Below are 16,415 nucleotides of genomic sequence, written 5' to 3'. Positions count from 1 at the left end.
TTTCCAAAAACGGAGTGTAATATAAATATCACATATAGCGAATCATCGGGGGGGCGGGGGGAGGTTAGTGACTTATAGAAACTGCCCGCTAAAGGCTAAATCCTTTAGCTTACAATGCTACAGAACGAGAATGATTCTACATCCGCTACATCCGCTACCAGTCCGCCCGGTTGCCGCCCCCTCTTCCATGATAGGTCCATGGTGCCGCTACGTCATACGAAAAGGCGTGCCTGGCTCACATGAGAGCAGTATGGCCGCTTCCTTGTTGCTTCTTTGCGCCAATGAGCAGCTTTCATACGCTTTCACAGGAATGAATGGGCGCCATGTTTCAATACGGTGTCCATTTCTTTATATGTCCATGGCCTACCCTCCGCCGCCGTGGTCCAAATAACATAACAATTCACGTTAGCACACAGAAGCCTGAACAGCAGCCATTATGCAGCCTTGTTTGTAGATGTGCCCGTGACGTTCACAGCAGACTATGGCCGTCCAGCAGTGGTTTAAATAAAATAATTAAAAAAACACCAGACGCCCGCCGAGTCTTCCGTACTTTTACTGTGAACCGCAATATTAAAACCCCATGAAAATTGGATTAGTAAAAACACGTGATTAAGGTTATTGCATAGCCTATTCATTCAAACAGGTAGCAAGGAAAAGCTCTCGTTTAGTTCACAAATGGCACTATGAAATGGACTATTTTAAAAATTAGAAATTGATGCGGTTGTTACTAACCCATGAATAAAATCAGCTCTGGCATAGCAGACTGCAGCGACGAGAACCACGGCGCTGTGTGTAGGCTACATTCCGGCAGCCATTTTAACGGTGCCGCCTCATGTAAAACGCTACTTGTTGAATTTTTAGAATTCGTTTCTTTGCCACCAGTGACAATGAAAAGTACAACTTTCGATGTAAATTAATGTCATTACACTCGATATTTACTGTGCTGTCGAACATATATGTTTAAGTAAGCTAGTACGTGGTTAAGAAAAACTCTGCTCGGTGTAAACCTTGCATTTTGTTTAGTTAAGTTTACAATTAACGAGTATCACGGAAGGCCAAACACATTAAATGTTTCAGAAGTATTACATGTATGTTTATAAGAATTTGCACTCACCTTCTGTCGAGTAAAAGAGTCCGCTAAGTCTCTCCTTTTCACTGCGAGGAAAAAGATGGCGGCAGTGCCTTCCCGTTCCCGGTGGATTCAAAGTCACGCAGGCACGCAAGTCGTACCACGTGACTCTCAGCGTACAACGTGATGACGCATAAACTACCAATTTTAGCCCGGTTTTTTAACTCAACTAGGACTTTCTAGCTAACATAACATTTATTTTCAATTTGGTTAACTTCCATGTAGTTGAGGCGCTGTCAATTAATTATTTTAAGTTGAATCAACTTTCTACACACACCCATGTCATATTGACAAGAAAACATTTGTTAAGATAACAAAAAAGCGAAATCCGGGTTTACAGTGTATGATTCAAACAAGATACAGTACTGAGACAATTGTGATTACTAATCACAGTGAAGATATAAGTAGAAAATAAAAAGGTGTTCATGTTGTGTTTTGTCATTTTGTTATTCATGTGTTTCAGTATTTAAATCACAACAACCACATTTGAAAACAGAATTGTTTTAGACACTCATTTTATTATGCTGAATACATCTTCAATTTAAATGCATCCATCTCATAAGCTCAAGCAAAGTTGTTATTTCCAGTGCATTTTCCATATTGAAAGCGGTCTCGAAATGTAAGTTCATCAAATAAATGTTAATAAGACCTATCCACAAGTACTCTTCTGGCTGGCCTCTGCAGTGGGAGTTGGTCTTCATTTAGATATTCCAAATAGTCCATGCTCTCTCACAAACACCACTAAACTGAAGTTAAACCTGCCTCCTTGGAGGATTAATTTAAACTCAAATTTAGACCTAGAGTAGCTCTAGTCGACAGTCTTGCAATTGGCTTTGTTTAATCCAGAATAGCTTTAATCTAGGACTATTTTAAACTCAGTCTGTGCAAGTGGCTTTGAATTAATCCAGCTCAACAGGCATTTTAGTCTCGGACTAGCCTTAAACCTTGTCTGTGAAACTGGCCCCATGTTTCTCTGGTTGAACTATTCATATTAAATCCTTCATTTCATTTAACAGGATGCCTGAGACATGGGGAGACACTGGTGCACAACAATAAACATATCCACGAGCAGTGTTTTCAAACACAACTTAATCAATTCATTTAGAAGGAGCGTTGCATTTTAAAGGTCCCCTATTATGTCAAATGCACTTTTTTATGGTTTCTCAACATTCATATGGGACCAATGCTATGACTAAAGAATATCAAAGTATAGGGGGCGCCCTTAGCTCAGTTGGTAGGGCGTCCCCCCCATGGGCCTCGGCCAGCAGCGGATCCGGGTTCGATTCCAGCCCGCGGTCGTTCTCTGCATGTCACTCCCCTCTCTGCCCCATTTCAACTCTGTCTCTACACTATCAATAAAGCATAAAAATGCCAAAACATATCTAAAAAAAACACCCAATGTATTTTGCTCCACTTGCTCCATTCTGAAAACCTGTGTGAAAACCCAAGTCAGATTTCCTTCTCCTTATGACATCATAAGGGGAGAAGCCACAATCCCTCATTACAGACGTTACATAGCACTACCTCAAACCCCAGATACCCCTAAATCAAACTGGCAGTTAGATTCTAGCCAGCAGTTAGATTCAGGGCCAATCAGAGAAGGTGGGGCTTAAAGACACAGGCTCCAAAGAGGAGCGTTTCAGACAGAGGCTGAGAAGAGGAGATGCAGCAATGGCACTGTGACAAATATAAAGGTTTTTTGGACACTACACAATGAAAACGGTTTCTTGTAGAAAACACAAACTATGAGTTTGCCCCTGACTGGTGAGAAACATAGTTTAGGAGCTGCCCCTCGTTCAACATATTACATCATTTCTAATTTGAGAACCATGAAAGGTTTGGATTTAACCAATCAATATCATCGACTAACTGACAGTCCGACTTTGCTTTCCCCAAAGCTATGCCACTAGTCTGGCAAAAAAGGAAATAATTGAAAGTTGAATTGATGGAATTCAGTATTTAGTAGTATAACAAAAATTAACTGGCAGCTTGTAAAATATATCCCCATATGCACATACATATCCATACATTTCCATGGCTATGCTCACACATACATGCACTGTCAATACAGCGCACCAACTTGCATGCGCTGTTGGAATTCAGAAGGATTTCTCCCATTTACATAAACATATTTGCTCACCACTACTCTCTTACTTATGGTATTGAGCTATACTCACACCACTGAGTGACAGACAGCATGAGGCAGGCTAATACATAAATTAATGAAGTCCATGCAGCACCCTGCATTTTAAGTGAGTCACCATTGTTGCAGATAGGCAGAACAAGGCGATTGTCAAACTAAGGGGCTGAAACACATTTTGCAGTGTGCTTTGATCCAAGCTGACAGGGGGCTTCAGAATATACAGGCATAGACCAACAGTGATCAAAGTCAACACCAACATACCTTGTCTTTCAATATTTCATAGAGCAAGCCGCGCTGGGATTACTAATACATGTCATCATAAAAATTTCTGACATTTTTTGATTGATATTTGCCGAATAGATTTCATCTCCAAAGCTCTCATGTGCTTTCAAATCCTTGAAACCACAATCTATTCAAAATGGATTTTTTTTCTTCTTCTTCTTCCCAGCATTCATTGCACAGACACAACTGAAGGAGTGAAGGGTTGATGAGAAATCATGTTTGCTTTCACTCCAAAGTGATGCAATGAACTCTGGGATCTGTACTTTACACCAGGGCCAACACTCCACCTCACTATTTTATTTATCGCTGCCGTTTCACCTGCCTAGACAAAGAAAACTGACAGACGCACGGAACAAAACGACAAATGCCTGAAATCGAGAGGAAAATCCAACACAATGACAGCCGGTGAAGACAGACTAGATTTATTCGCCTCCTTTTTGCAGGATTTTGTAATGCGTTGTATCAGGGCTCAACACAAACCCAACACGTGCAACACCTCAACAATGATATGACAGAAATCTGCATTAAATAAAGAGTTTGAGGACAAGAAAAATAATCACAATTCATGCTCCCCGGATGACGAATGAAGGACACTTCCTGGCACCACAAAGAGGTTGACGTGAGTTTTTTTTTGTACTGCCAATAAATTGGAAACAAACATTTGTGTCAAACCTTTTAATCTTTTTAAATTCCTTGCAAATACAGCACATACTGTACATCTAAGCATGCTTACATTAGCATTTATCTCAAATCATCGCTATAACTTTGTGCAGCCTCACAGAGCTCCTAGTATGTCTATATGACTAATACCAGTCTATCTTAAAGGTGGAGTCAGCGATTCTGAAGAATGCTTGTTGTCAAAATCAGTGAATATCTCACTCAAGATCCACTACTTGTGTGTGCACTGATACAAAAGTTGGTGTTAATACACAGTCTTGGCTCTGATATTCAAACCAGATATATTTTTTCAGTGTATGTAGAGGAAGCGGATTATGAGGAGAAATTGATTTTGACAAAAAGCATTCTCCAGAATTGCCGACCCCACTGTTAATAGCCATTCAAATCCACAAATGTTACTAAGGATGTGGCCTCAGTGTCGTCAATGGTAGCTGGTTTTGTAGTCCTTCAAGACAACTACCCTTTTTCTTGTTGTGTTGATTTTTCATTTTGTCCCTTTAATTTGTTTTACTAACGATATGTATCAGTCTCTACAGCAATTGTCACTGCCACATGTTGACGTTGCTATCTTACACAAATGTACTTTAAGATTCTTATATTTTGAACAACAGTGTTCTAGAACTCTAATTTCATGGCTGGGTGTTACTGTTGCACAGGTCTTTTATCAAATAGAAAAAAGAAAAAAAGAAACACGTCTATTGCCAAAGTAATTTCCCTGCCCTCCTGCTTGTCTTTTCACCTGTTATGCTCGCTGTACAAAAAGCTGCAGTGCAATAAATGACTAATTATTGCATTGTTTGGATTTTACCTGGCCTAGCAGACTTGAGGTTGGATTAATTTTCCCTCTGTAATGTCTTTCTTCATCTAAATCTTAATTATTTTATTCAAACCCACAATACAACTATTATGATATTTTCTTATTTAATTGAAGCACAGAAGAAACGCATGTCTTTTTTCTTTTTTTACTGTGATTCATATGCTACCAAATGTAGAGCTTCATTTTGACCTGTTTGGGTAAACACAGTCAGATTTTAAACACCACTGCGTGTAATTCATTTGAGTTCCTCCGAGCATGACTTTAACTTCTACAAAAGAATTAGATGCCTTTTCTAGCGGAGATTCAATACACTTTTTGAACCAAAGCAGTTTTTTAGAACAGAAGAAAATATGTGTATGTAGGCCTACATTTTTTTATAATCTTATATGCGAACTGAATGCATAATGAGGCCCTATACCAAATGAGAAGTAGATTATAAAAAAACAGCAAGTAAGCAAAACACGTTTGCAGTTAATTCTCAAAGTTTCTCTAATTAACACCAAAACAAAAAGGTCATACTTTTTCTTTCCAATTACAACAGCTGTACTTATTCACTAACAGATCATTTAAATTCAAACCACAGTTTCCCTAAATTAACATTATCCTCTTAAACCATCGGAGATTTGACTTTGACTTTGTGGAAGACAATCAGTGCGGACGCGCAAACCTAATTTTACACTGGCATTCACCACCTGTAATAGATTGAAACTATAATATTCCATTTGAATGTTTTAGAGGGGAAACATAATAATTTTTAAAGGGGGTTTAAAATGCCAAATCTAATACTTGATTCATATGACATTTATTAAACATAGAAACACCGACAACATTTGCGGGTGGATATTGGCGTTGTAAATTATCCTTCCACATCTGTGAGAGAACAGCAATAAGCCATAATAAGCCGTGACAATAAAATAAAATGGTGCCGTTGTCATAATAACTACTCATCACATTCCTTTATATATTTTTTAAAACCTTCCATGCTGATTTAGAGAGTCATGATGATGCCTGCCAAAGGTCAGCCCAGGAACATGGCAGTGCACTGCGTGTGTGCAGTTTATAACATGTACATCCGTCAGTCTGCCCCAGGGCAGCTGTGGCTACTCTCGTAGTTTACCACTGTGTGTTAGTTTATGACTGTGTGTGAACAAATTTAACCTGGAACCCTGTAAGCGCTTTGAGTCACAGAGAAATAAAGCGCTATATAAATCCAATCAATTATTACTGGTTCTAATCTGCCCATTTGCCTTAATGATGCTGACATAGTCGTGAAGAGCTGGAAGAGTTTAACTCGTGTATATATATTTTTTTTTGTGTTTTATTTTTTATTTAATTTTTAATTTTTCATATGAAGTACTGATGAATATATTTTGGCCTAGGCATGTGTGGATGTACGTGTACATATGTGTATATGTGTATATGTGTATATATGTATGTACAGGTCCTTCTCATATAATTAGCATATTGTGATAAAGTTCAATATTTTCTGTAATGTACTGATAAACATTAGACTTTCATATATTTTAGATTCATTACACACAACTGAAGTAGTTCAAGCCTTTTATTGTTTTAATATTGATGATTTTGGCAAAAAAGTAAAGAAAAAACTAAAATCCCTATCTCAAAAAATGTGCATATTTCATCCGACCAATAAAAGAAAAGTGTTTTTAATACAAAAAAGTCAACCTTCAAATAATTATGTTCAGTTATGCACTCAATACTTGGTCGGGAATCCTTTCGCAGAAATGACTGCTTCAATGCGGCGTGGCATGGAGGCAATCAGCCTGTGGCACTGCTGAGGTGTTATGGAGGCCCAGGATGCTTCGATAGCGGCCTTAAGCTCATTCACAGTGTTGGGTCTGGTGTCTCTCAACTTCCTCTTCACAATATCCCACAGATTCTCTATGGGGTTCAGGTCAGGAGAGTGGGCAGGCCAATTGAGCACAGTAATACCATGGTCAGTAAACCATTTACCAGTGGTTTTGGAACTGTGAGCAGGTGCCAGGTCTTGTTGAAAAATTAAATCTTCCTCTCCATAAAGCTTTTCAGCAGATGGAAGCATGAAGTGCTCCAAAATCTCCTGATAGCTAGCTGCATTGACCCTGCCTTTGATAAAACACAGTGGACCAACACCAGCAGCTGACATGGCACCCCAGACCATCACTGATTGTGGGTACTTGACACTGGACTTCAGGCATTTTGGCATTTCCTTCTCCCCAGTCTTCCTCCAGACTCTGGCTCTTTGATTTCCGAATGACATGCAAAATTTGCTTTCATCCGAAAAAAGTACTTCGGACCACTGAGCAACAGTTCAGTGCTGCTTCTCTGTAGCCCAGGTCAGGCGCTTCTGCCGCTGTTTCTGGTTCAAAAGTGGCTTGACCTGGGGAATGCGGCACCTGTAGCCCATTTCCTGCACACGCCTGTGCACGGTGGCTCTGGATGTTTCTACTCCAGACTCAGTCCACTGCTTCCGCAGGTCCCCCAAGGTCTGGAATCGGCCCTTCTCCACAATCCTCCTCAGGGTCCGGTCACCTCTTCTGGTTGTGCAGCGTTTTCTGCCACACTTTTTCCTTCCCACAGACTTCCCACTGAGGTGCCTTGATACAGCACTCTGGGAACAGCCTATTCGCTCAGAAATTTCTTTCTGTGTCTTACCCTCTTGCTTGAGGGTGTCAATGATGGCCTTCTGGACAGCAGTCAGGTCGGCAGTCTTACCCATGATTGCGGTTTTGAGTAATGAACCAGGCTGGGAGTTTTTAAAAGCCTCAGGAATCTTTTGCAGGTGTTTAGAGTTAATTAGTTGATTCAGATGATTAGGTTAAGAGCTCGTTTAGAGTACCTTTTCATGATATGCTAATTTTTTGAGATAGGAATTTGGGGTTTTCATGAGCTGTATGCCAAAATCATCAGTATTAAAACAACAAAAGACCTGAAATATTTCAGTTGGTGTGCAATGAATCTAAAATATATGAAAGTTCAATTATTATCATTACATTATGGAAAATAATCAACTTTATCACAGTATGCTAATTATATGAGAAGGACCTGTATGTGTATATGTATGTATGTGTATATGTATGTATGTGTATATGTGCATGTGTGTGTGTGTGTGTGTATATATATATATATATATATATATATATATATATATATATATATATATATATATATTATTTATCATTACTATATTTTGTTGTTTTTGTTTATTTATTTACTTATTCATTTATTTATATTGTTTACATTTATATAAAAAGAAAAAAAATGTTTGTAGGATGATGTAAATGTAAAAATAACTCATCAGAAATACTATATGATCCTACAATAAAGCATAAAAAAAAAAAAATTATGCTGACAGTGGCCCCCACCTAATGACCCGGCACAGACGTCGCCCTGCTGCACCGGCCGCACGCTGGGAAGGTTATTGTTTATTGTGTCTGTCAGAGTCTGATAAAGCCCTATACATCATCCATCCTTATTTGGGAGGGAGGAGGAGGGAGACGCACAAGCATCTTACACTGGGAAAAAAATGCCTCTTCAAAAATATGGGGAGAAAAGGCAATTGAATGTGTATTTCACAACTAAGTAAAATCCTGCCTGGTGAAAATTCAGGTTTCATGAAATCTTTTTAAGCCTTTCATGATAGAAGAGATCCAGAAATGAGTTCTTTTGATAATTCTTTTGAAGTATATTTTACTAGCATTAGGAAATGTTATGTATAATAGGTAATGATATGTAAGCCTTTAATGCTCAAAAGCAATGTATTCTCCCCCCTGACTTGTCCATGTCATTATCTTCATCTCAAGTGTAATTTTAACTTATTTCAAATAATACATTGGTGTCACCATTCTAGATTCAAAGTAATCACCTGCTACTTGAAATACGATTGTTAAAGGCCCTGGCAACCCACAGACATAAATATATGACATTAATGTTGGGTTTCTCTATAAGTTGTTTACAATTATCCAATTAAAAATACGTTTTCATAAATATTATAAAATGTAGTCTAAAAAACTGCTTTTTTGCTGTCTAGAACATTTTGCAGGGTGGTGAAAGGGAACGTTCTCTCAGTCATGGCGCTGAGCAGGTTTAGCCCAGTTCAGACCAAAGATACACCACGCAACGAGACGCAAACTTGAAAATGCTGCAAATGCTCAACGAGCCTGACTGGCAGTTCACACTGCTGCACCGGGCTGCGATGGTACCTGGTTTCCCTAGCAAAGGTGAATGCTCTCTGGCACAACTGAGAGCCACAGCTCAGAATCACTTGCATCCTGCTAGAAAGTAACCTATAGGTTTGCAATTAGTTGTAGGCTATTTTTCCCACCACAACCGCAAGCTATTTAATTGAATCAGGTGTCAGTGTCACAATGAAAATATATAAAATTATCTCTGGCTCATATTTATTGTTATCTCTTGTTTCCCGTTTAACTTGCAAAAAATCCCCTATCCATTTTAGGCAGATGCATCTTTAAAATCAGATTTTTAACCGGAAGACGCAATGCTTCGCTCAGACGGGGCTTAGAGTATAGGCTCAGGCGCAAAGAGACAGTCGGTATCTCTTGCGCGGCACCAGAGAGATGGTATAGAATTGTTTTTATAGTCTTTTAGAATCGCGTGACGTGTGAAAACAAAACTCAAAGCCAAAATTCGAATTTGAAATTTTCTAATGGTCCTCCAAATGTATTTAAGAATGGAGAAATGTCTGAAAACGGCTTGTAATGCAACATTCGAATCAGGATTTTTCAAATGGTCGACCAACTGAATTCACAGTAGCATATAGAGGGGGGTTGGCAGCTATTCCTAAAACCTTTCATATACACTCAACAAAAATATAAACGCAACACTTTTGTTTTTGCTCCCATTTTTCATGAGATGGACTTAAAGATCTAAAATTCATTCCAGATACACAATATTACCATTTCTCTCAAACATTGTTCACAAATCTGTCTAAATGTGTGATAGTGAGCACTTCTACTTTGCTGAGATAATCCATCCCACCTCACAGGTGTGCCACATCAAGATGCTGATCTGACATCATGATTAGTGCACAGGTGTGCCTTAGACTGTCCACAATAAAAGGCCACCCTGAAATGTGCAGTTTTGTCTCACAGCAAAATGCCACAGATGCCACAAGCATTGAGGGAGCGTGCAATTGGCATGCTGACAGCAGGAATGTCAACCAGATCTGTTGCTCGTGCATTGAATGTTCATTTCTCCACCATAAGCCGTCTCTAAAGGCGTTTCAGAGAATATGGCAGTACATCCAACCGGCCTCACAACCGCAGACCACGTGTAACCACACCAGCCCAGGACCTCCACATCCAGCAGGTTCACCTCCAAGACCGTCTGAGACCAGCCACTGAGACAGCTGCTGAAACAATTGGTTTGCATAACCAAACAATTTCTGCACAAACTGTCAGAAACCGTCTCAGGGAAGCTCAACTGCATGCTCGTCGTCCTCATCGGGGTCTTGACCTGACTCCAGCTTGTCGCCATAACAGACTTGAGTGGGCAAATGCTCACATTCGATGGCGTCTGGCACGTTGGAGAGGTGTTCTCTTCACGGATGAATCTCGGTTTACATTGTTCAGGGCAGGTGGCGTCGTGTGAGTGAGCGCTTTGCTGATGTCAATGTTGTGGATCGAGTGGCCCATGGTGGTGGTGGGGTTATGGTATGGGCAGGCATCTGTTATGGACGAAGAACACAGGTGCATTTTATTGATGGCATTTTGAATGCACAGAGATACCGTGATGAGATCCTGAGGCCCATTGCTGTGCCATACATCCATGAACATCACCTCACGTTTCAGCAAGATAATGCACGGCCCCATGTTGCAAGGATCTGTACCCAATTCTTGGAAGCTGAAAATGTCCCAGTTCTTGCATGGCCAGCATACTCACCGGCCATGTCACCCATTGAGCATGTTTGGGATGTGCTTGACCGGCGTATACGACAGCGTGCACCACTTCCCACTAATATCCAGCAACTTCGCACAGCCATTGAAGAGGAGTGGACCAACATTCCACAGGCCACAATTGACAATCTGATAAACTCTATGCGAAGAAGATGTGTTGCACTGCATGAGGCAAATGGTGGTCACACCAGATACTGACTGGTTCTGAGTCCCCAGACCCCCAATAAAGCAAAAAAATGCACATTTCAGAGTGGCCTTTTATTGTGGACAGTCTAAGGCACACCTGTGCACTAATCATGATGTCAGATCAGCATCTTGATGTGGCACACCTGTGAGGTGGGATGGATTATCTCAGCAAAGCAGAAGTGCTCACCATCACACATTTAGACAGATTTGTGAACAATGTTTGAGAGAAATGGTAATATTGTGTATCTGGAATGAATTTTAGATCTTTAAGTCCATCTCATGAAAAATGGGAGCAAAAACAAAAGTGTTGCGTTTATATTTTTGTTGAGTGTACATATTAACATTAATTTTACCCCCCAAATAACATAGTTACAAGGATTTAGTGGATTTGGGTTGCCAGGGCCTTTAAGTGATATTTTAGAATTTTAAGATGAGATATATCTTGGAGTTGGCTGACATCACCATATTGAGCATGTCTTAATAGGAAGAGCGTTTGTGTCATAGTAAGCCTTGTTATCCTCATTTTCAATTCAAGCAAATTCAACTTACAAGTCCCTATATCTCACTGAAATGTGTGCCTGTGATTGTGTCTTATATTAAGTGGCATGAGATATTTTGTCTAGAAATAACACCACTATACTTGGTAAGATTTAGATTTGTTTTGCAGTGTTCAATTCTCCCTCTGCCCACTCACTGTTTTCTGTCTAGCTGCCCTGTAATTATTCTCTTTGTCTTAATTCCTTATTTCTCTCCCTGCCTGCCATCAGCTCACTTCTCCGTTTCACCCTCCTCACACACAAACACCCATAGCATTTTACTTTTTTTCATGCTCCACATGGAGGCCCCCCCCCCCCCCCCCTAATATTTTCCCTTGGGGGCGCCCAAGGTGATGAATGGCTCTGGCTAGTGTATCGATTTCCAAACCGAAACAATTTAGGGCCAAAACAACTAGCAGTTTATCATATTGATTTCCCTTTAAAGGTGACAACGCGCATCTGAATGAATACATGATGGGGCGGACGCATGGACAAATGGTTAACGCTTCCTCGCTGAGCATTGACTGAGATTTAAGGCCACTTTCACTCACACACACACACACACACTCACGCACGCATGCACACACACACACACTCACTCACTCACACACACACACACACAGAAGCTCGGCCCCACATGACATGTCTTCTCACAGTGCTGTTTAAGCGAGAAGTCGATGTGGCAGCGGGAGTGTGTTGGCAAATCTGAAGTTCCCCTTGACGATATACAGTACATGCATTTATACTGCTCAATGCCTGAGTTAATGTTTGTTGTGTTGTGTTGTGCATTACAGTATATAAATTCAACCAACAGTGAAATTCAAGCACTAACATTTCAGACACCTGCCCTGCGGTGCCAAATCAAAGGCTCATCATTGACCCCCAATGAAAGAAGGTGGAATTTAGTGCACTGGTCATATTAAGTTTTATACAGTGACCAGAGGCAGAAAATATCATGGAGGTCTACAGTCACATTATACAAACTGAATTTCGCTTTTCTTTCTTTTTTGATGGAGTCAAGTGTCAAGATCAGCCTTTTTTTAATACCAGATTGGATTTGATTACAATCTGCTGACGCCGCAGCCCCGTGACACACCTGAAAAAGCATGTAGCTCTCTGCCCTGAATGCATTAGTGCTGACAGCGGAGTCACAGGCGGGGCGGACGTGCCCTTGGCCACGGTGATCTTAGCTTCACCACCCCAAACAGTGACCGTGCAGCAGGGACAGCTAGGACAGTTGTGGGAATGAAAAGACACACAAGAGAAACTAGAAAACAAGTAGTAAAACTTAACAATAAGGGTACATTAACAAACTGTTAATGCTACAAGTTAATATTTACTGTTCGTAAAATGCGTAGTTAAGGCTTATGAAGAATGTATTAACTGTTGATGCTTAGTTATTAGTGGTAAGTTAACTAATACTTAGTTTAGCAAATACCTTATTAAAGGTAAGTTAATGTTTGATTAATACTTATTAAGCATTAACTAACAGTTACATAATGTACCCTTATTGTAAAGTGTTAAAAAACAAACAAAGGAACAACAATGGGGAAGTAATGAATGACAGCTTGGTATTGCAGGCACATTATCTGCTTAACCTTATAGGTCCGTTCCTCATGCTGGTTCTCCCACTCCAGCTGGTTAAATTAGCTCGACACCTAGGATGCCCCAAAATAGAAATGACTTTTATGTGAAAATGTCTGCAGGATGGAGACAGCAGCAGGGGACACACACATGCAATTAGATGGACATGTGGCTCTGCAAAATCTATATTTTGCAAATAAAAAATATAATGCTAGTGGGAAAACACATTATCGCCCCCTTATGACAAGTCACTGTGAAATCAATATCAGGGAAATGAGAAGAGAATATTGTTAAAATAGGACCCCTAACTGTGGTTTATAAATCCTTTAAAATCAAATATGCTTTTTATCAGCTATGATTACTATACTCCACAAAAGTGCACCAACATTTATCTAATTTTTAAATACATAATGTGATATATAAAAGGCAGAAAGAAATCAAACCAAAAGAACATATAATGTAGTTTTATGTATTTTACGTACCACAAATGAAACGGGCAATAAAGGATGTTTTGTTTGACCTTTAACACGCAAATGAATCTCACGCAGGTGTAATGGCAGTAATTAAAAAATTTGCTGCGAAAGGAAGCTCAACTAATGATTAAAAATAATACACACACTGCTGTTATCAATGGGAGCTTCATTTTCTCAGTGAGTAATGAAGCAAGAATGGAACCCCTGCACTTAACTTCTGCTCTGCAACGTAATATAACACTCACACATTACGAAGTGAAGAATTTTCACTACTGAACTTACTAATATTTTTAAACAGGGCTGCTGAGTTTTGATCATGTTCACCCTATTCAGGCATTTTTCTTCCCAGCTTTTGGTACATAGTATTTCATGAGGGATTGGCCAGAAATCTATTCTGGATATTCATGATCCCCTAACCATTTCTGATATTATGGAGACCATTAACATTACATCTACTGCCACGTTAGAGTCAAAATTTACAAATAATGAGTTTGGTCTATGATAAGGTAACCTTGAAATCAAATGACATGTAATTAGTGGTGGGCCGATAACGGCGTTAACGTGCTGCGTTAACGCCAGACTCTTATCGGCGATAAAAAAAATATCGCCGTTAATCTCTTGTTCCTCTTATTTTAGCGCGGATGTATACCTGGCCGAATTGCACTGTAGTGCACGAGTCAGAACGAGTCCGACTTCGCACCTGTGTAGCCTACCACATCAAACGTAACGTGCTGACATGGATGCAGCTAGGAAGCCGCCGGGTTTGCTTCAGGGAAAATGTATTTTTAAGAAGCTTCCCAATGGAAACCTCGACAAGACCAAGGTTGTTTGCACCTTGTGCAATGCGGAATTGGTTTACTGTAGGAGTTCTAACAGTCTGTGCTCTCGGAAGCGGCCGGGGCATGCGTGTGTGCAATGGGAGAGCTTTGTGTGGAGAGAAAAAAAAGAGGCAAGGGAAATCGCCAAAGCCAATGCATAGCCTCGACTCATTAAAGGTTGAAAATCACTGAATTACACAACATGTAGGCTAGCCTATGGCTTAAGGCTATGGAAATCATTATGGAAACAATATTTTTTTTTATCAGTGATAGCTCAGCTGATCTCGTTGCTATAGAGACCACGTCCGTCCGCTTTGTTTGACAACTGACAGAGCTGCCAAGTCTCACCCTTTTGGCCGTGAGACACACTCATATCAACCAGCTCACACTCTCACACGCTAGCCTACAACTCAAATTTCTCACGCGGAGAAGTTAATCCCCAAAATAACGATTGTTTTGCGGGACTTTTATTTTGACAGTCTTATATTGAAAAGCTAACGGACATGAGTTCCGTGACATCCTCTTTCTGCACGCAAGTTAACTTGATGCATTAGGTGTGCACCTGCACAGGAGATGAGCCCCTGGTCTGATGCGCCACCTGGCTTGAGAAACACGTTCTCAAAGACTTACTTTGAGTCATTATTTAGGGAGCACACACATATTATGAATGAATTCAAATGAGCCATTTTAATCTAGATTAATCTAGATTAATTCCAAAATTAATCTAGATTAATCTAGATTAAAAAAATTAATCTATGCCCACCTCTACATGTAATACATGCAGTATGTATGCATGATCTCCATATGATGAACTCTAATGTTATAACCACCTCTGACCCGACTAACAATAAGTAGAATCAAAATGTATGCAAGAATTTAACAAAAAATCTAAAGGAAAAATTGCCATAAAATATACATATATGTGTGTTGTTTCCATTTTGGCCTCTCATTAAAGTTCCAATGGTACCAACTTGCACATGTGGCTATTCAGGTTGGACTGCAGTGTTGTAGTCAAGATCACCTTAACCCAGGAGTTGAAACACAAGACCAAGGCAGGATGAAATCAAGTCAAGACCAGGACCAGACCACTTCAAGTCCCACATGGCACTCTAAATGTGGAACATGCACAGCAGACACTCCTCAAATTGGTGTGAAGGATCCACATTGCCATAAAGACACACTCAGAAAAACAAATTAAGATTATTTTATTCACCTCTTGTATTGACATATACTGTAGATATGTATATGTATGAAGTTATTGAGCCATGACAATCAAACAGAAGGAACGTTAGATTGGCTACAACAGATTGCACGTTGTTGTTGAAAACAATTAATGAATGACTCTTTGATTCATTGCACCATCAGTACTAAATCAACCCTATAGACACACAAGGTCTGCATATCCTGTGGTCCATTTAGTACGTCACGCTAGGCCTTACACTAACAGTATGTCATAGTTAGAGCTGTGTCCCATAGGTGGCAAGCTCATCTGTAGAGGAACGGGTATAGCTATTTAGTGTTGTAATTTACTCTCCCGTTGACCTCTTCTCCCTCAACATAAGCGTCATCTACACTTACTTTTTACCTCAGTATAACTTCCAGAAGAATGCTTTTTGACAACCCCTTAGTGGACCAAGTCTTCATTGCTATGAGCAGCTGAGAGAGGCATAGAAATTGCTTGGCATATAACAGTAGTTTGTCCGCTCAATAAAAGTGTCTGGAGGGGGAATAAGTATATATGTATTCTGACCAGCGTTGCCACTGATGGAAATAAAATTGGTGTCTCCTCCACTTGCTTTATGGATTTCTCCCCTGTAAGTAACTGGACTGCAAACATGGTGATTGTAGACTAAA

At 39.9% G+C, this 16,415-nt stretch overlaps 1 protein-coding gene across 1 annotated transcript in view; it reads right to left on the bottom strand.

Moving 5' to 3' along the window:
- LOC307256882 (uncharacterized protein) overlaps positions 1-9,319 on the bottom strand; it is a gene marked incomplete at both ends in the record, with an annotated part of 30,933 nt that extends 21,614 nt beyond the window's left edge. Inside the window, one exon of the mRNA XM_080035998.1 lies at positions 9,215-9,319. Within this exon, the coding sequence (XP_079892124.1) occupies positions 9,215-9,319 (105 nt within the window). The remainder of the gene's footprint in view (positions 1-9,214) is intronic.
- Between the last annotated feature and the right edge of the window lie 7,096 nt (positions 9,320-16,415).

This window comes from Ammodytes marinus, assembly GCF_949987685.1.
Source record: "Ammodytes marinus genome assembly, chromosome: 10".
In the NCBI taxonomy this organism is placed as follows: Eukaryota; Metazoa; Chordata; class Actinopteri; order Uranoscopiformes; family Ammodytidae; genus Ammodytes; species Ammodytes marinus.
This window is presented reverse-complemented; position numbering and strand designations above follow the sequence as displayed.